Raw genomic sequence first — 21078 nt, forward strand, 5'->3', positions numbered from 1 at the left:
TTTCTGATCAGGGTTCAACTCCACCGATTTATCATCGGTCTGATTGAACTTTCACGAATTGGTCTTCCCATAAACATCTGCAGAATCACAAATCATCGGTTTCTTGAACAAAAAACATCAACATGGTCGCACCGAATTCGGCTAAATCACACAAATAATGTAGAAATTTACAAAACAAGGAACATTATTCCTTCCCTTGGAAAGCAGACAATGCTGCTTCGGCTTCTTTCTTGAATTTGAAAGAGACAAAGCCATAGCCAAATGACTTTATTTGATTATCATGAAATATAACTTCAGCAGAAGCATCATTAGCACCCTGAGAACTGAACAACTCTTTAAGATGTTTAGCCCTCGATTCATACGGAATATTTGCCACAAACAAGTTGAATCCGGCACCGGCTTGGGTTTCTCCAGTGGAGCGGCTTTCTTATTCTTTGGTGATTACAAGGTAATATATGTTTTAAAGATTCTAAATCATTTAACAATAAACGCTCAAATACTTATGCAGACACTAATGCTCGAACCCGAGATTTCTAAGGACTTGAACAATAATTTTAACCACCGAAATAACTTGCTTCGTACAATATTAATAGATTTCTTTTTATTAAATTTTCTCTATTCAAATTCTTATCATATAAATAAATAAGAGGGATTAAGAATTAAATATAAATTAATTAACCAATAGGGGTTGGTTCAAGTAGTAACCAGCTTGATATCACTTAGGTAAGATATCTAGTTTGAGTCATTGTATATGCATAAAATCCTTGTTGAGAGACTCGCCCACCAAAGTCATATGTGCGATACGGGTCGATCTAGATTTATCAAGGTGAAGCCTTGAAATCGGGAGGACAAAAAAATTAATTAACCCTCAAATAAGATATAATCACAATTATCTATTATTCTGCATTTTCCGACATTAAAAATTTCTTTTTTCCCTTTTCAGTTAATGTTTTTCAAGTAAGTATTATGTTATTTTTCTTATTATCATTTATATTTATTATTATAATTGTATATATAAGATGATTATTGAGATATTCGATGACAGATTTTTTTTTTTTAAATATAAACATTTATATGTTAAAAACACAAAAAATTTAAATGTGCTAGAAACGAATAAAATTTTAACATGAACATTGTCACTAAAATAAATAACTAACTGAAAAAAATCATATTATAATAAAATGAACTATATCAGTTAAAGCTGGATTATAGTGGACTTTGTAATTCCTGAATCCTGAGTTGCATGATATCTAAAATGGTAAGCCGGAATTTGAAAAGCAGAGAAATTCGCAGAAAATAATCAAAAGGCAATAAGAATGCTTACAGATGACTAAAGATTACTGAGAGCAGCAAGAGCCTCCTGAGGCGAAGCCATGGAAACAAAAGCCAATCCCCTATTTCTAGTCAAACCCAAGAGATAAACCTCAACATCTACGACAGTGCCGTATCTCTGGAACAAAGAACGAATGTCTTCGATGGTACAACTCCAAGGCGCGATCTGGGCAATCAATCTAGTTTTTGAAACCTCTTGTTTTACTTCCAAGTTCCAAAGCTGGGTCTTGGGTAGTGGTGGCAGAGAAATGGATGATGAAACTGGAAAACGGTGTGGCTTTGAAGCGAATGGCAGTACCAGTGGTGAGAGGAAGAGATGGTGGGTTTGAGGTTTATGTTGGAGAGAAGATTGGTGGGTAAACAGAGCCATGAAATGAGTTGGGTTTGAAACAATGATTTGGTTTCTTTGAGGTTTATGTGAAATGTATAAGAGACGAGGGTTAAGGATTCCATCATTTTGCGAGGCAAAAGCTATAAGAAATTAAGTATCACCTTACGCATAAATCTCAAAATTAGATCACAAAATTTATATTTATCCCTTTGCCAGACTACCATATTGATTACTAAATTTAGGGTCAATGTCTACTGAACAAATAATAATAATAATTTAGACACTATTTTTGAGTTAATCCTTAATGAAAGAATATCCAACGGCCGACTCTGTTATATATTCAGGCCTGAAATATTATACATTTAATATATACTAAATGGAAGCTTTCTTAAGTTGTTAAGATGGCCGAGTTGGTCTAAGGCGCCAGATTAAGGTTCTGGTCCGAAAGGGCGTGGGTTCAAATCCCACTCTCAACATTTTCATATTTAGTTAGTTTAAATATATTATATTATTTAGCTAATACAAATTCTGTTAATTATAAGAATGCATTATATTAAATTAATTTTTAATAAAAAATATTAATAATGATTACATATACACTATTTATATTTTTTTTGTATCAACATTGTTGTTAATAGAACCTTGTATTTTGTTAATTACGAAAAAAAAATTATGGAATTTACTTAGGATCAACTACAAATAATTTTACATTGACCCCAAGTTATCATATGGGCCATTATTTTAAATCTATTATTTAAAATCAAAATTATACTTCTAGTACACAAATATCAAGTCTATTCGTAAGAAAATGTACAAACTAAATCATATACTATTTAAAATTTATTAAAATCAGTTCAAATGAATTAGTTACGATCCTTAACGGTCACAATTGAATAATTGAATCAATGCATAAATATTCCTTCTATATAAACATAAAAATTAAATATACGATGAAATTTTTTATATTAAAAATAAAATTAAAATAGAAAAAAAATCAAGTGCAGGGATTAATGTGAGCCAAAAATAAAATATAAAAATTAATTGCAAAAAAAATCCATTAAGTTTAAAAATTAACGTGCACTAAGATAAAATCAGGGATTAAACTTAATAAATAAATAAATACTTTATTCCAATAATAAAATAAACAAAATGAAAAATAAAAATAAAGCCGAAGCGGTAGCATGTCCTCCTACTTTTGCCTGGTAATGAGACCAATGAGAGTAATTGGATGTTAGTAGTGTTGAGTGGTAAACCATTTAATAGAATCTATCAAAAAAGCAATTTCAGAAGAGGAAATTTGTAATAATTTAATATAAAAATAATTTCAAAATTATAATAGACCACAATATAAATAAGATTCTCATGAATATACATGTTCTCTAAAGGAATCAAATGTTTATACCTAATGATAATGCTGAAAATCATGCAATACTCTTCGAGAATAAATTTAGTATGAATCTTATATAATCTCAAGTGACTAGTTTTCTTCTGTTAATGATTATTAAAATACCTTATTTATATGTTTAATCTACTTTTATGATCGTAAATTTTTATTATAATTTTAGATATTTTCTTTAATTAAACAAATTGCTATATAAAAAATAGTGTTAATTGTTTCATATTTCTCAAACTATAACCTTCATTTTATATTGGTTCTTAAACTTTTAAATATTTTAATTTCATCCCTAAACTATGACTCTCATTCTAAATTAGTCCTTAAAATTTTGAACATTCTAATTTATCACTAAACTATGACAAACTTTCTAAATTGGTCCCTAAACTTTTGAATATTCCAATTTCATCCCGAAATTCATCCAAATATGTAATTAGTTTCAACTATAATTTAACCTAATTTTGTTTTTTTTCAAACATATAATAATATATTTGGCCTAGCAATTTTATTAACAAGGGTTATGATTAGTATATATGTATAGTTTGGGATGAAATTAGAATGTTCACAAAGTTTGAGGACCAATTTAGAATGAAGGTCATAGTTTGGGAATGAAATTGAAATGTTCAAAAGCTTGATGACTAATTTAAAATAATAGTCATAAATTAAGGATAAATTTGAAACATTTACAAATTTATGGATCAATTTAGAATAAGGGTCATATTTTAAGGGCATGTGATAAAATTAACTCTCTTTCTATATATATATATATAACTATTCATATAGGTAGTTTTTTTTTAACAGTTTCTATCTAGAGATTGGAGAAGAGAAATTTTGCTTCTAAAGGTGAGTGAAGGTATCAATTGAGAGATTTTAATCACTTATTTTATAAATTATTGGTTTGTAGAGATAAAATTGAACTGTCCAAAAAGAAATATCACCGTATCAAATAATTAATTTTTCTTTATAATTAAATGGAAAATTAAATTGAATTGAATCCGATGGTCGAGGTTGTAAGAATCGGGTTGTTTTCACGTCCCTACAAATAATTTAGCTGTGCTTTTGTCACACACTTGGGGCACCAGCCAGCTTTCATACTACTATAACTATAGTCTCGACTCTGGACACGCACGAAAGAGAAACCTCCATCATTTTCTCTGTAATAAATCATCCATGGAGGTCGATAAAGAAGCTCAACCAAACACTACCACCATGAGAAAAGCTCTGCTAATAATAAACTGCATCATCCTCGCTATAGGCAACTGTGCTGGTCCACTTATGATGCGCCTCTACTTTATCCATGGCGGCAAACGAGTCTGGTTCTCGAGCTTTCTCGAGACCGGTGCTTGGCCTATCATCCTTTTACCAATCATTTGTGCTTACTTTCACCGTTCCAGGACCCAACCCAGTTCCCAAAACAAGCTTTTCTTCATGAAACCATACTTGTTCCTCGCCGCCGCCTTTATTGGAATCCTCACAGGCCTTGACGACTACCTGTACGCCTACGGCGTCGCACGCCTTCCCGTGTCGACTTCATCTTTAATCATTGCCTCACAGCTGGCTTTCACTGCGGGGTTTGCTCTTGTTTTGGTGAAGCAAAAATTCACTTCTTATTCCATAAACGCCGTGTTTTTGTTAACGATCGGAGCCGGCGTTTTAGCCATGCACACAAGCGGCGACCGCCCCGCGAACGAATCGAACAGGGAATACGTTTTGGGATTCCTGATGACCCTAAGTGCTGCTGCTTTGTATGGCTTTGTTCTGCCTCTGGTGGAGCTAACTTACAAGAAATCCAAGCAAGAAATCAGCTACGCTCTTGTCATGGAGATTCAGATGGTGATGTGCTTCTTTGCTACTGCTGTTTGCACCATTGGCATGCTGGTTAACAACGATTTCAAGGTTACTTTTTTTTCTTTATATTTTCAAAATATTAAAAATAAATACGTTTACCAACGTAAAATTCTGTATTCGTCCTGTTTAACGGCTTAAGTGTATTCCATTTTAAGGTTACTTAATTAGTGGCACATAATGTTGAACACTTGCTTTTGCAGGTAATTCCAAGGGAAGCAAGGGAATACGGTCTTGGGGAAACATATTATTACGTAATTGCGATTTGTAGTGCAATAATATGGCAGTGTTTCTTCTTGGGAGCAATAGGAGTAATCTTTTGTGCGTCGTCCTTGTTATCGGGCATTATAATTGCTGTGTTATTACCCGTAACTGAGATTCTGGCTGTCATTTTCTACCACGAAAGTTTCCATGCCGAGAAGGGAGCGGCACTTGCACTCTCGCTTTGGGGATTCCTTTCTTACTTCTACGGTGAGATTAAGGACTCCAAGAAAAACATACCGGTCCTTCAAACGGAGACGACTTCAGTTTCCGATGGACAGGAAAGTGTGTGAAACACCGGCGAAGTCCGACCGAGCATTTACGAGTTCCATTTCCGGGAGGCTAAAAAGTTTAATGGAAATTTGCTCGATAGATTTATGAAAGAAGTTTATCATAATTAAATCCTAAGTTACCTTTCAATGTTGATGTAAGACTATAAGTGGTATGCTTTCAGTTCCATAACAATGGCAACTATTAATGCAATGCATTCCCAAATTTTCTGCTACATTTTATAATTTAACATCAGCCTTTTTTCCTAATATATATATCGTAGAAATAAGCTAGTGGTGTAAATATTTAAAGATTATCCACCCAAAAATGAAAAGACCTTAAAAAACTTTCTTATGCACTGTTAAAAAAAATATTTTTTGTGTATAACTCAACGCAATCTCTATTGTTATTCATTTGGGTACTTAAACTAGATGATAACAGCGTATCTATCGACTCTCCAATAATTATAAATATATTTAGAGATTATTGTTTTACCCTGAGTTTTGATTCAATCCGATATGATTGGGTAAAATCATATTTTAACTTAAAATATTTAGATGATAACAAGTTTTGATTCTTCTAAACTTGTATAAGATCATATGCAAATGAAGGACTTCAATGCTCGGAATATATTCAAATGGACCAAAAATCCGATATGACCTGATGAAATCAAACCAGTTACTATATCTACATATACTTTAACCTATTTGAATTGTACTCCTAGTTATTATTGAAACCACAATTTAGGGAAAAAAAGAAGTGTTAACCGAGGGTTTTACTCACCTGGTCTAGAGATTATTGACGATACCAACAAATAGTTACATTTTTTCGATTATGCATATTAATATATCCTAATTGACATTAGTAGTGAAATCAATCGACACTTGAATATTTAAATAATGATTGTATACACATATAGAATCCAAGACAAGTATTTACCCCATGAAATCTGAAAAACAGAGTTGATGGTTTTGTTTTTAGCATTCCCTTTACATATCATTTCATAACGATCTTTGAATCGGATTCTATGGTTAAGCTTCTGGGTTCCACCCTTCTCTGCACCACAATTTTCTGAAATTCCTTCACCATTGAAACCTTTCAGTGTTTTCATCCAGCATATCTTATAATTTTTCTGACTTCAAAATATTCATACTCGATGTTAAATCGGCCCCACTAATAAGAATTATTTTCCATAGTAGAAAATTCTAACATCTCATTTGTCATTGAAAGAACAGCATTTGGTACAAATGAACGTGTTAGAATTTATAAATTGATGATGTGATAGCCTGTGATTCATTCACAACTCATAAACATATGCATTATGAACACAATTTAAGCTTAAATGATAAAAAAGTTGAAAAACAAATGACTTTTTTTTTTCAAACTGCAGAGAAAGAAAGGAAGGAAAATATCCTTCCGATAGAAGAAAATCAAAGGTTCGAGCCAAGCTTATTGGCCATACAACATTTGAGGTAAGAAACTTACATAGTAAGCAAGGCTAAGTAGAAATCATTATTTTGAACATCAACATTTACATACCAACAATATGATGGAGTACATAACAAATTTGATGGAATTCTAGAATTAATAAATTTTGGCTGAAGATATATTAAACCGTCATGAATTACGAGGCAAATTTGATTATCTCTATCGTTGAGAATCACTCACATCATATTTTTCATAAAGAAAATTCGATTTAAAATTTTCATTTGATCGATAAAGAAATCTCATCTTGAGAAGAATGTTATTTGGTTAATTTATCTACGTCCAAAGAAAAGGTTTTGGGGTTCAAATTTCTTTTCAATTTTAATAAGTCGTGTTATTTTAGTTTAGATCTTTTAGGTTTTATTATGCCATGTTTTTCTTTTTAAGCAAGGCACATTTACCTAATTCTCTCATCAATAAAATTTTTATGTCAAAAGATCTATTCTGACAGGAACATCAATCTCAGGAACGAGATTAATCTTATCAATAACTTTTTGGGTATTATAGGAGGTTGGTTTGAGTTTTGGATGTTTATAGCACCCATAACAAAGTTATAGAAATGGATTTTATTCAGGTGGAACGAGAAATGTCAGCAATATTTCAAGCAACTTAAAAACTATTCTGACAGGAACATTAATCTTAACACAACAACAATTAAGGAAGAGATTACGTGATTTTGAGTGATGCATTGTTGAATGGACTCAAATGTGTTCTCATGTAAGAAGGGAAAATGATCACTAACGTATCTAGGTAGATAAAACCACGTTATCTTATAAAAAAAATTAAATTCATTAAATTAAAACTAAATTGATAATATATGCTTTCTTGGATATCTTTGCCTATGCCTTCATGTAAGTTAGGGTTCATAGTGTGGTTCTCTTAAAATAGCGAAGAAGGATAGAGATCGTAAAGACGATAGAAAACAAAAGGGACCCTTCCTCTATCGATCATAACAGTCTCGTGTATTTGGCAGAGAAATGGCACAAGATAAATTTGTCTATCTCTACAAAGGGTTTTTTTTTAGTAATCTTTACATTAAATGGGTTCTTTAATTATGTTTTTTCTTTTTATGTGTGCGGACATCAGTCACAATAAATGATATTCAGAATTTGAGTTGATTTAAATAAATAGAATAAAGTAGAAGAGGGAAAAAATGAAAAGAAAATTTAAAAACTTTTATAGAGATTAAAACACAAGAAAAATATGAAAACGCAGCACAATTTGTTAACATGTCAAAAATTAAGTATAATTATGACGTGAAAAATACTACACACAAGATAATATATACTAATATAAAAGTTCAGAAATTTCTAACGCCTTACGCCTTTCTTTTTATCTTTGGTCATTAAATAATTACATAAATTTTAATATTAATCTTCAATTGTTAGTATTATTATTTTATTTTTTATTTTTTATTTTTTATTTTTTATTTTTTATTTTTTATTTTTATCTTTTATCTTGTATCTTTATTTTTGTTTTTAATAATCAAGTTTTTATAGTATTTTTTTAACTTTTGGCACATTTTCCTGTCTTTTGACATATTTTCAGCCTTTTTTATTGATTTTTTTAACTTTCTTTTAATTTTTTTTTCAAGATTACATTTGTCATCGTCACAATTAATTAAGATAATAGTTATTTGTTATCCTATTGATCTTTCTTACTTTGGACTCTCGACTTGGATTTAGATACACGATTTACATTCATAGATAGATTTCTCACGATGATTAACTCTGATTTGCGTTTGACGGTAATCTTTCAGTAGTTTGATCCTCTATTATAATTTATTTGTCAGTACAATCAAATTTATTCGTATCTATCTTTTGTTTGAATTTTTTCAAATGAGTTTTTTCACATTTTCCTTATGTGGTCATTGAATGATCCCAAGTGATTAATTTATTGTGTCAATAGTTAAAAAAATATTCTAATTATATGTTTAGTTTACGATTATATGTAAACCTTCGTTGTATTTTAAATATTTATTTATTTTAATAAAATTAGTTGCTTCTATATATACCAATATAACAAAAACTATAAAAAAATGCAATCATATGCAAATAGACTTGGACCAACCTATAATTAGAAAATGCATGCTCTGCATTACTATACATAATTTTTTCCGTGGTGGGTAGAAGAAATGAAGAAGGAAGAAGAAATGAAGAAGGAAGAAGAAAGAAGAAAGAAAATGAATGGTAGCGGTCAAACCTTTTGATCCATTACCATCCATCCAATATAAGTTTAATTATTATTCACAAGTACAGCTTATACAAGTTCAATGATCAGGATCTCCACCCTCAAAATACCTTTCCACTTATTGTGTAGTTGCAAAGCAAGATCTATACAACAAATAGCACGTGCAAAATGATTTGATGTCCCTGCCGTTAAATGGTATAACCACATGAATCAAAACAATGGTAAGAGAACTGAACCCTCAAAACACACAATCCCCCTACAATTGAGGCAAACTTCATTCCTATATCATCCATCGGTAAGCATATGTCGACGCTTCCTCGAGTCAGTTTAGCCAAAAGTCTTTTTCAGGAAGAGCAGGATTAGCAAGATTAGAGTCAACTCGATCAACTTGGGACCCCTCACATGCTCAACAATTGTCTCCCACCTGTAAGTTCAACCAGGAGATAGTGGCGGATAAAGCCTGTTTTCCATTTCAGGGTCTTCATTACAATTAAGAACAGTTACTCAAGGACCCAATATTACCCAGCAAAAATTCAGGCAACTGATTCATGCTACAGAAATTGCTAATCTATTTAATTCCAATCAACTGCTTTGAAGTCCAAACTAAAGCTAATCTAAAACCTACATAGAAAACAAGATCAAAATCAGGAACATGATGACACTCAATGATAAGATCAGCTATCACCTAACGTACATGTTGATCCAAAACAGCTTAGAACATGGAAATAACTGTACTATACATAAAACACGTATGTCACCATCTGAATGCGTCAAATTAATGATAAATGAGTTTTGTAAGAATTGTAATTATCAGATAACAAGTGTTTATTGTGATGTATACTTACCAATTGCCTTCAACAGTGCTATCATTTTCATTATCAAATTCCTCCTTTGCAAGTTCTTCTAGAATAGCACGTTGCCGGTCATTTATCGCACTGAAAAGGGGTAAAGCGGAAGAAGAATGTGACAGAACAAAGATTAGGAAATATGGTTTTACAGAAAATCTAAACTGCAAAGAATTCGGGCTTCAAAAGTAATAATCATGTTATATTCATTCCAACGTTTTCAGATTAGCATATTTTTATAAGGTTCTATTTGCAGGTATGAAAAAGTTCTAAATGAAGCTAAAGCTGCATAAAAGATAACCACATTATCAAACCACGATTGACATAGGGGATTAGAACAGAGACCAAATTTTTACAAGCACAATAAGAAAGGGCTGCTAAATTCGAACTTTGATTCTTCCATCTAGTAAAGTTTGATTCTGGGGTATTATACCGAGCAATCATGAAAACCATTTAAGGATCACTTAGCATTTTATCGAAAAAGTTGCTAGTTATGACTTGTAATCTGGCAATAATACACCTTACTGTCACTAAAATAACAGGTAACCTTGAAGCTAAGTAATTTTACTTCCATGTTGAAAATTTCCAATTCCGTGAGGCCGAAATACCCAATATCAGCAGTGTTGAAAATCAATACAATTGAGCATTTTCGAGGCAACACAGTTCCTTTAACACGATTTGACTCCAATATCCTCCATCGCTTTCAGTTTTTATTTCGATGAACTAGTACTGTGAACAAAGATGTCTTAGCAGATTAACCAACTTCACATTTAAGGAAAGAGAGTAAAAAAAACAACTGAATTTTTCATTTACTATCACCACGGCCCAAATTTGAGGAAGAACTCTTCTTAATAAGTATCACCGATAATTTTTCTAATGGCCAGAAGCATAATAAGCTCAACTATGCCTCAGTTCAAATGGAAAGACAACTACGTATACTTCAAACAAATGAAACATCTGTTGAAATATATACTGACATCCCATAGATTATGGGATAGTTTTTAAGTTAATTAGATAATATCAGGAATTTAGATGTTTTATGAAGACGTTCATGTTTTAGTAGTTTACTAGAATAAGGGACCTAGTTTCCTGGTTTATGATGTATTTTTTATTAAAACTCCTTGGTTTCTAAAGTAATAAAATAAAGCTTTTACAGTCTACTGTCTCTAAAACTTTCAACATCTTTGGTACAATGCTCTCCTGAACATGCCTATATATCTTAACATCACCAGTAATAAATTTAGAAACACCCAACCAATAAAATATGCAGGAAAAAGCTAAAGGAAGCTTACGTTGGCAGATTAACACGGAAGCGGACATACTGATCTCCATGATATACTAGAAAACCATGCTTTGGCAATCCTGCAGGAACTCACAAAGAAAGCGGATTTGTAGCAGGAATAGCACAATAAAATATGTTCAAGCAACATAAAGAAATAGAGAGAGAGGTGGTACAGTAGGGGAATGATTAGACATACCTTTGCCTCTTAGAACAAGAAGTTGTCCATGTTGACATCCTTTCGGGATCTGATTTCAAAGCACAAAATGGTTAATGCCGAAGACAATGATACATGTAGATTGTTAGAAGTTAATAAATTAAAAATGAAGCTCCAATGGTGGACCAAAGAGAAAAAGGTCATATTATCTATATCAAATGACAAATTTCCACATTAACAGGCCCAACTCATGACAAGACTGAGGCTCATGTCCATTGATATTCAAAGATTTAGTACTTACATTTGCATAACAAGATGACCTCCTATAATAAAGGAAAATTTACACATTTTTCGTTTTGCCTTTCAATAACTCCTACCAAAGTGCAATGCACAAACAAATAAAAGAGTTGCATAAAACCAAGAGAATTACTTTCACTTGAACTTTGCCCGACAGTGTAGGCACCTCAACTTCACCACCAAGAATTGCCTGTAAGATATCCAAACATTAATGACAGATAGAAATATTTGGATTCTGTTTGCAAATCTACAAAATTATTTGACAACAAAAAGTTATATTCAAAAGGAAGCAGCTTGCACACTTAGAATTCAACTAAGATGTCTCCACTGAAAGGGATAATATACAATAAAAGGCAAAGAAATGATCAGGGTGAGACAAATGGTATCAGGAAACAAAGAAAAAATAGAAGTGGAGCAAAAAATAAGAGTCCTGCATCAAATGTGTTGAATGTGGGTGAAATATAAGATCTGGTCTAACTACATGGAACATAGTCAAGTGCAGTAAATATTTTGCATAACCCAGATTCTTACCAGAGTAAGGCTAATATTAGAATTGACATAAACATCTGCACCATCTCTAGCAAAGACAGGATCATCTGCAACCTAGATTATGAAAGCAAAGTTCAGAAGCAAGGATGATATATATCTCACCCATCAAAGAGTAATTAGTTATTTACTTCTCTGCTACCCAATTTGGCAACCTCAAATCAAGTTTCAAAACTGATCATATTCTAGTTTCATGAAAAGGTATTATGTATCCCAGCTCAGAAAAAAGTTGAGCCATAAATCCGATTAGCATAAATTTGAATCTACACTTGCACATAACGAACTTTCAGCAATGTGCCTTTAAGTGAGCTTCTTAAAGATACAAGGCAATAGAAGGAACTGCACCTTTATCCTAATAAACAAGTTACCAGGTTGACTTCCCTGTCGCTTAATATTACCAGCTTCTGGTATACGTATTGTATCTCCAGAATCCACACCTAATCCATTTTATAGAAAAATACAAAGGAGTCAGCAAAATTAATGCCACAATCTTAAGCTGCATATTCTTTGTGACAGTCAAGTAGCCACCTATGCAGACAAAGGTTCCATCCTAGAACTAGTTTGATATTTCAAGCATCCATGCAAAATGCAGAAACTAAAAGTAGTACTTTCATAAAGATGGGTAAATTACCTAAAACTGTATTACTTACGAAGCATTGCATTAAAAAATGAGAAAAGGAAACGGGAAGGTAAAAATAAAAAAGAGAAAGAAATAACACTGCAAGATCTGAAAAACCAACCATAGGAGGGGAGAGAAAAAAAGAGCTATGAATATGATCTCAAAGCTATATGCTAAGCCATATGCGGAATTCCTGTGAAACCATTTCTTTATATGAACTGCTAAGAATCAAAGCTACCTCTCAAATCTTCTGAACTTGAAAAAGCTATTTGTCAAAGGAAAGCAGCTAATATCTACCTGCAGGAATTGTAACTTTAACTTCCTTAACACCTTCAACAACCCCTGATCCTTGGCATGACATACAGTATTCCTGGATCATATATGTAACACCATGTTAATTGTTAACATGATATACAAGTAAAAGAAAATTGTGGTTTTGCTGAAAATGAAAGTAGACCTTGATTATTCGTCCCAATCCTTTACAAGTGTTGCATGTTGATGTAAAAGGAGGAATTGTAACCTTGTTAAGAGTTAAAGAGTCAATACAGTATAATAAATAAAAGGTAACATGTATTCTCTTACAAAAGTGAACCCGATTGAGAGGATTTATAAACTCACTGTCCCTTTGCCTCTGCAAATTGGACAAACTTTAACTTTGGCATTTGGTGGATACCACACCCATCTGCATTAAGAAATAAACAAGGCATGAGAAAACTACATCTATAAAAACGGGAGGAAGAAATCCTTCAAAAAATGGAAAGTTTAGAGAATACATTTAACATAATGCTGTAAAATATTTACAGCAAGAATACGGAACAAATTTTGAACGAACATAAATTGAGAAGTAGAAAGGCATTAACGCATGTAATTTACTACATTTGTGCTGGTAAGATTCTTGAATGCGTCATAATTCAAACAATCTTTTTACTCTACTTACCGCAAGAATCACAAGGAACAGATGCATCAAAACATAGATTCTTTGTGCATCCTTTAGCAGCTTCAGAAAAAGAGAGCAAGAGCTCTGTCTAAAAAATTCCAGACATAACATATTATAACTTGAAGAAGTAAAGTATGAAACTAATAGAAAATTCAGGAGAGCAAATGTGTTGACCTGAATATCTGGTGAAATCTGATCCATCTCATCTTCAAATATCTACAGCAGATGAATTTGCAGCATTTTAGAAATCATGGCAAAAACTTTCATGAGCACAAGAACAGAAATACAGAATAAAAAAAATAGAAAAATACCTCAGAAAATATCTTGGAGAATGAATCAGAGAAGTTTTCCCGACGAGTATATATCTAAACCCTTGTCCACCACTTGTATTATAGAATCTAAACCCTTCAGCACCATCTGCCCCAAATTCCATGTCTTCTGAACCTCTAGAATACTTCTTCCTCAGAAAGGTTCAGAGAACTACAATTAGTTTAGAAAGCACAAACATTGAATTGCAGAGAATTCAAAAAGCCCCATCCGAGTAAGACTTGATGGCAACATTTGCCTGAGTAACAATAATAACAAACTGTACCAGAGCAGCACTTCTCTAGGGGGGAGCATAAAGGGGCAACAATGACAACAAACAGAAAAAAAGGGGGGTGTAAATTTTACCCTATCATATTCTCTCCTCTTCTCTGAATCTTGCAAAGTCTGCAACAATCAGAATAAAAGGATGAATGTAAATTTTTTAACAAGATTCTAATCTACAAACGTCTAGAATTACATTTCAGCATTCACCCTGTGGGGAAGGATAAAATTTTGAGGCTAATCAAAAACTACAAAATTACGAACCTCATAGCCATCGGTTATCTCTTGAAACTTCCTCTTTGCAGAAGGATTATTCTTATTTGCATCAGGATGGTACTTCTTAGCAAGCTGCACAACAAAAAGTTTTCTGCTAACTATTTCTACTTTCTATATGTTACAATAAAATCATGCCAAGGAATAATATTGGAACGGTAAAGTGAAAAATGTTATCGACTCACTGCATGATAGGCCCTTTTAATCTCATCTCGGGTAGCACTTTTTGGCACTCCAAGAATTTCATAGTAATCTTGTTTAGCAGAGCAGCATGACCCTATGAAATGCATTAACTTAAGAATTTTGAATTCATAACTATATATATGAAAAACATTGAATACTTCAGCTGAAAAACAAAACCTGTTGCATGGATATAACGCGCATTCAGTGGCATTCCAGTGGCAGTAAAATCAATAGGTTTCCCAACACCCAAACTGTAACTGTGCAAAGCTTATTCCAAAAAAAGAAGGATAAATTATTAAACGTAATTAAAAAATTAAGCTAATAGTCGGCTTTAGAAGAAACGAGCATTACCTCTTCCACGATTTAACGATTGGAATGTAGTGGAAAGTTTCCTAATCCCATCGACTCCATCAATCGCTGATTCTCCAGACCTGGTTGAAACACAATGCCGTCGACACTGCAAGTCAAAATTCCCAAAAAAAAGAAAAAAATTGCCAACAAATTGCAAAAAGAAAAGAATAATTATTCCCTGAATTAAATTGAAATCCAATTAAAAAAAGGTTGATTAGAATTAGGGTTGACAGCACTTACTAGCCTTAGCAAGTTGAATCTTCCCATTTTAGAGATGAAATGTTAGCTCAATATTAATCCTTGAACCAAATTTTTAAGGAAAATTAAAGCGAAAAAAGAGAAGAAACGATTGATGAAACTCTAGACGTCAAAGCGGATTAAAATAAATCAAACGGGTCGTGTTTCGGGTCGATTCGCCGGTTTGCAGGGCAAACGTCTACTTTCCAACTGGGGAAGATCAGGGTTTTATGGAAGGGTGGGGTTTAGGAACTTGTTTTACATTTTAGGCTTATGAGGGCCATCAAACGACAGCGTTTACGCCCATACTTCCACGTAATATATTTAGGTATCCTTCTCTCTGAACTTGAGAGCCAAGACAGAAACTCACAGGAATTACTGTAGTTCCGATATAAGTATATATTGAATTATTTGATTTAAATATTAAAATATTTTAAAAATTAGAATTTATTTTTATTCTTAAATTCTTTGAGTATTATTATTTTAAAATCAGAACCTTAATTGAATATCCAAATATGTAAAAAAATTAAATTAAATATCTGTAATCTGAATTATCATCTCTGAATATTTAAGTAAAATAAATTTCTGGTAAACAAAAAAAGTGAAAAGGATGAATTTTCTGGATAGGAAAATAGTGATTTATGGGGAGAAAGGAAGTTTTCCTTTTTCCTCCTCAAGGCAGTTTTTGAGGCCGCCAAGAATGTAGTAAGGGATTGTTTGGCTCGAGGAATGTGGAATTTTCATTAGAATGGAATCTACATTCTCGTTTGGTTGTCCGATAATCTCATTCCCAGTAATGTAAGATTATCAACAGTTGATTTTTTTGGGTATATTACCGGGAATGTAATTATCTCCCTTCCCTTAGGTATTGTTGGATTACCGGCGTTTTGGACTAAAATGCCCTTAATTTTTTTTTCAAAAATATCATTCTTCTGTCATTGAATAATAAAAATTCTACGAAAGTTAAATTACAAATTTATCCTTAAACTATTTTAGATTTACAAAAAGTCTATAATTAAAATTTTATATGAAGTTCAGGGGTTAAAAATTTTACCCTTTCATTAAACCTTTTTATATTTTCAATTTTGTAAAAAAATATATAAAATTTATGAATTTACATTTTTTAAAGAAAACATATAAATATCTTATAGTAATATTATAGTAGAATTCAACTTGTTAAAAAACAAATATATAATAAGGACAATTTGGTCAAATATACATTCCAATAATATTTTATTTCTTTAACCAAACACGGTAATCTTACATTCATGCTAAACCAACCAAACACAAAATACAACATTCCCATTAATCATATTCCCTGGTAATTTTTTATTCTCACTGGTAATCTTACATTCCGTGAACCAAACGCACCCTAAAGGTCATTCTTTTAACTCGTATATGAGAATATGTATCTAAACATGCCCGTGATGTGTTTGCAAGAATGCTTGTAAGAGTTCAGATAAATTTGATAAGAATATCATCTTTAGGGCTAGTTTAGGGCCTAACCACCACGGCGCTTGTAAAACCTTTAACATTAGACTCACATGCAGACATTGGAATGATGTAATTTCAAGGCATCCATATTATCCATCCCATTTAAAGATGGTAACATTAGATCAGAGTGTTGAGGAAAGATTGGATCCAATTTGTGGCAAATTGGTGCGGAATATTTAGCTGGCTCACAGGCATTGTAATCGATTCATAAAACCATCGAGTAAAAACTATTGTTCTCACCAACAAATGTCCGGTAATGGCAAGTCAAATTACACTTCTGAACGGAGGACCCAGGATTGAAGCTTAGAGGAGGGAGAACCCCGAATATGAACCATAAAATTAACAGCAAACAACATAACAAAATTTTGGAACCATTTTGTCCGAGTCAATTACAACTGACAAAGCCATGAAGAGAACGAGAATGTTACGTAACTACAGTCAGGCATCATTTTCAATTACCGATCATGTACTCTGCGTTCTCATAAACAAACTTCATCTTCTGGACAACTTGGACCACATGTAAACAACAAAAAAACAAAACAGTGCAAAAAGAACCACATGAATAATATGATTGGAGCCATTCTTGACTATGCTTCTGTTCAGTCTCCTGATGTTGTTCTTCACCCCTGCTTGAGCTTTAATCATGGTCATTTGCTGTGATAAAATGACATTCCAAATTCAGAAAGCAGGTTAAAAAAAAGGCATTTTCCAAATATAGATAGAAAAACTATTGAGATCAGATGTAATAACGCCAGCAGTATCTCATGCAGAAAATAGGCATTGGATCAATAAATTAATAGAATTCATTTTGCATGCATGTATGTACATGATCTTTAAAGCAAGAATCAGATAGAGATTTTCTGTAGAACATCAAAGGCTTTACTATAAAGAACAACACCCCGTTTTATTTTGCATTTAGCCACCGCCAACCTGGTGGCTAACAGATTTTGCCTCTTTGTCTACCAGAAAATAGAAAGTGATGTAATGCACCATCGTCAAGGTTGCAAAACACTGGATGTTAGAACCCTTATATTGTCTAAGAAACAAAAATATGTGTGTGTGTGTTTGGATGTAATAAACTCTAAAAAATAGTCTGATTTATCTGAAAAAACTCAAGTTTTGTGTTTGGATATAATAAACTCTAAAAAATAGTCTGATTTATCTGAAAAAATGCAAGTTTTCTTTTTCCTTTTTATGTTGATTGCCAAATATACATGATTTCCTTATGATCTCATATCTGTTGATGAATACTCAAACATTGAAAAGTTCAAAGTTGATACTGTCCTCGTTTTTACTAGTATATGTACAGATGTTGAGGCACTGTTGTCTGGCACTACGCCTTAACAACACCGATGGAATGAGAATTATGGAACAAGGTACATAAAATTTTTACCGTAAATACAATGTGCTAGCATAAGACAAACATATTAATTGAAGAGCAGAACTGATGTGTCCTACCCATACAAACTCTCAAGAAAACCAGTTCTAATGAATATCTCAGTGAAAGACAAAAAAATATTTACCGCTTAGGAAAAGCACTAGTTAAGGTACTAGGATATGGGGGAAAGACACCATCTTCGAGAAAAGACACAAATCACATGAAAAATACACCTTCATAAGAAAGAATTAACATCATCCACTTTGTCCATTTATTTTCGAACATTTCCATAGTTCAAAATTTCATTCCCCCTCCATTTCACTTCACCATACAAGACCATGTTTCAATTTTGGGTTTGGTACTTTGGTTCCAGTCCATTACTTTTTACTCCATTATTATCGAATACATGCTTAATCACCATTTATAACAATGATTAAAACAAATCATGGATGGGCCCTACACATTTTAATAATTTTGATTCTGCTATTGGAAAGCAATGGGTGAAAAAGTATTGGACAGAATCCCAACCCTCCAATTTTATAGTAAACCACCTAATGTCTATCATAGAATAAAGTGGTGATTCCTCATATAGAAAGCAACAAAGTATCATAGAAAATAAAAGCACGCAAGAAACCATAAAGAGATTAAATTTTGAAGAAAGGGATGCATTTAGCAGTAACAATTACCAGCTGATCTAAAAAGTCCTCCTGAAATTTTGCTTCTGATCCAATCTCTTGAGCAACCTGCGCCATTATTTTTCAGTAAGGACCAAGACAGAAAACAAACTTTAAGATTGGCATGTTTCAGCCAGTTAAAGATACAGAACTAAACAAAAAGGATAAATGCACTGTTTGACCAACTCACAAGCTACAATTTGTGGCAAGGGTCAAGATATACATCCATGGAAAAATTAAAGATGCAACTTCAACAGAGAAAAGAGAAAACATATTAAATTCCATTAGAAGATAAATGCTAATAAGCCTGATTTTTCCTTATTTCAGAATGAGCTTTGAATTTTATCTACATTGGTCTACTTTACAATTTCCACAAAAAAATGAGTATAGACCAACGCAGAAACATTGACGTTATCATAACATCAACAAAGAACCGAGATCTATCCAAATACATGACAAGATTGCGTCTAACAAATTAAACCCTATTTAGCACAAATCCTTAAAGGCAAACAAACGAAGATGAAAATTCCACTGAAATTTTAAGTAAGATCTTGTTTAAATTTACCAGCGGCATATATTTCTTCCACAGAAAAAGGATAAAAACATATCAAAAGCAACGGTGAAATATCAATTTAGAAAATAATCAATAAATGTATAAAGTCTCACATTTCTCAATTGTTTAACATGGCTGCGGAGACTGGTGATCTCATCGTCCAGGTCTGCATGCATCGGATCGATCCGCAATTGTATTTCGTCGGAACTAACCACCGGCCTCGTGGTCAAACCCTCCCTGTCTCAATATTACCAACAATGAAAATCAGATCGGACAAACAAATTAAGAAACTAGAAATTCAGTTCCCTGATTACAAAATAATTGAAACAAAAGATTTTCAAGAAAAAGAAACAGAGAATGCAATTGAAGTGTTTAGACCTTGATCTGTAAGGGGCTGCATATCCGTACATGGAACCGCCGCCTATTCGGCTCGAAGTAGACGCCATTAAAACGAAAGAGAAAATGATCTACTTGCAGCAACAAGATAAGTCCGAGTCAAACTAAACTGAAAATAAATAAATAAGAAGTTTTTCTATCTTTTAAAAGAAGAGAATAAAATAATTGGCACGAAGGAAAGTTTTGGAGAGTTCAGGGAATCTAGTTTTATTTCCGATGTATGTTTCTTGGGAAACTCTCACGCGTGTGTGACAGTTCACATGCTCTTAAATAAATATGTTATTGATTTTGTTTTTATATTTTTTAATATTTTTGATAAAAATTTATCAAAAATATTATTATTTATATCGATTATTATTATTTATCGTTTTATTGGTTTTGTTAATATATCTGATAAAGCGTTATTTAAAATATTATTTTTTATTGATTTTGTTATTATTGTATATTTTACCGGAAATGTTAAAAAACATTAATGTTTTAGGTAGAAATAATAATGTTTTAGGTAATTTTTTATCAGAACTGTTAAAAAATAATAACAAAACCGATAATACATTTTCTTAATCGTATATTAAAACTACCACACGCTACAATTTTCCATGTTTCTTTATAGTTGATGACGAATGATGTTGAGAGGAGACGAATCTACCGTTGGATAGCAATCGTGCGGCAATAATTTTCATGTCTATTAAACAAGGTAAATAATAAAAATATATATATTAAAAAAGCTTACTGGTATCTAAGGCCCTCAACTTTTCTATAAATATCAATGTAACCTTTAAACTTTTTCTGGACTCCATGTAGCCCTTAAAATAAAATAAAAAACAATTTGACCATTTTACCTACGAAATTGAATGTTGACCATTACAATGCTAATGTAACTATTGATAGCATTGACGTGATTGTTCACAACATTGATATGATTGTTCACAATAAATAATGATGTGATAGAGGAGATAAATTAGATTTTTTTTAATTTGAGGTCGAAATTGCTTTTTTAAAAATTAAATTATTTTAAATTTAAAATGTTTAATGTTTAAAAAATAAATATTTAAAATAAAAATTAATTATTAAAAATTTAAAAAGAAACTATAAAATGATAAATTATTAAAATAAATATTTAAATCAACAACAACAACAACAAAACCCAATTCTCATATGCAATGG

General features: G+C 32.1%; 2 protein-coding genes, 1 non-coding gene and 2 pseudogenes across 3 annotated transcripts; 2 read left to right on the forward strand and 3 right to left on the reverse strand.

Annotated features, from left to right (window-relative positions):
- Window positions 1–184: 184 nt before the first annotated feature.
- On the reverse strand, window positions 185–1658 carry LOC120198196 (annotated as a pseudogene).
- A 400-nt stretch (window positions 1659–2058) lies between these two features.
- Window positions 2059–2139, forward strand: TRNAL-AAG. The gene has a single exon. It is a non-coding gene; the product is annotated as a tRNA-Leu (tRNA).
- A 2027-nt stretch (window positions 2140–4166) lies between these two features.
- Window positions 4167–5558, forward strand: LOC120197976 (purine permease 3-like). Its single transcript, XM_039199377.1, has 2 exons — window positions 4167–4952; window positions 5105–5558. The coding sequence occupies exons 1-2, from the start codon at window positions 4227–4229 to the stop codon at window positions 5453–5455; spliced, it is 1077 nt and encodes a 358-aa protein (XP_039055308.1). The 5' UTR covers window positions 4167–4226; the 3' UTR covers window positions 5456–5558.
- Window positions 5559–9169: 3611 nt separating this feature from the next.
- LOC120197995 lies at window positions 9170–15646 on the reverse strand (annotated as a pseudogene).
- A 1680-nt stretch (window positions 15647–17326) lies between these two features.
- On the reverse strand, window positions 17327–20009 carry LOC120198249 (bet1-like protein At4g14600). The gene is made up of 4 exons (XM_039199600.1): window positions 19897–20009; window positions 19632–19755; window positions 18978–19034; window positions 17327–17567 (listed from the first exon to the last, which is right to left on the reverse strand). Exons 1-4 carry the CDS (start codon window positions 19962–19964, stop codon window positions 17406–17408), a joined length of 411 nt encoding a protein of 136 aa, XP_039055531.1. The 5' UTR covers window positions 19965–20009; the 3' UTR covers window positions 17327–17405.
- Between the last annotated feature and the right edge of the window lie 1069 nt (window positions 20010–21078).

This window comes from Hibiscus syriacus, unplaced genomic scaffold (genome assembly GCF_006381635.1).
Source record: "Hibiscus syriacus cultivar Baekdansim isolate YM2019G1 unplaced genomic scaffold, ASM638163v2 tig00117056_pilon, whole genome shotgun sequence".
NCBI lineage: Eukaryota > Viridiplantae > Streptophyta > Magnoliopsida > Malvales > Malvaceae > Hibiscus > Hibiscus syriacus.

Coding starts and splice junctions, on each gene's coding strand:
- LOC120197976 (XM_039199377.1), top strand. CDS start 4,227: ATGGAGGTCGATAAAGAAGCTCAACCAAACACTACCACCATGAGAAAA. Junction 4,953..5,104: donor TGGTTAACAACGATTTCAAG/GTTACTTTTTTT, acceptor TTGCTTTTGCAG/GTAATTCCAAGGGAAGCAAG.
- LOC120198249 (XM_039199600.1), bottom strand. CDS start 19,964: ATGGCGTCTACTTCGAGCCGAATAGGCGGCGGTTCCATGTACGGATAT. Junction 19,756..19,896: donor GCAGCCCCTTACAGATCAAG/GTCTAAACACTT, acceptor ATATTGAGACAG/GGAGGGTTTGACCACGAGGC. Junction 19,035..19,631: donor ATGTTAAACAATTGAGAAAT/GTGAGACTTTAT, acceptor ATAATGGCGCAG/GTTGCTCAAGAGATTGGATC.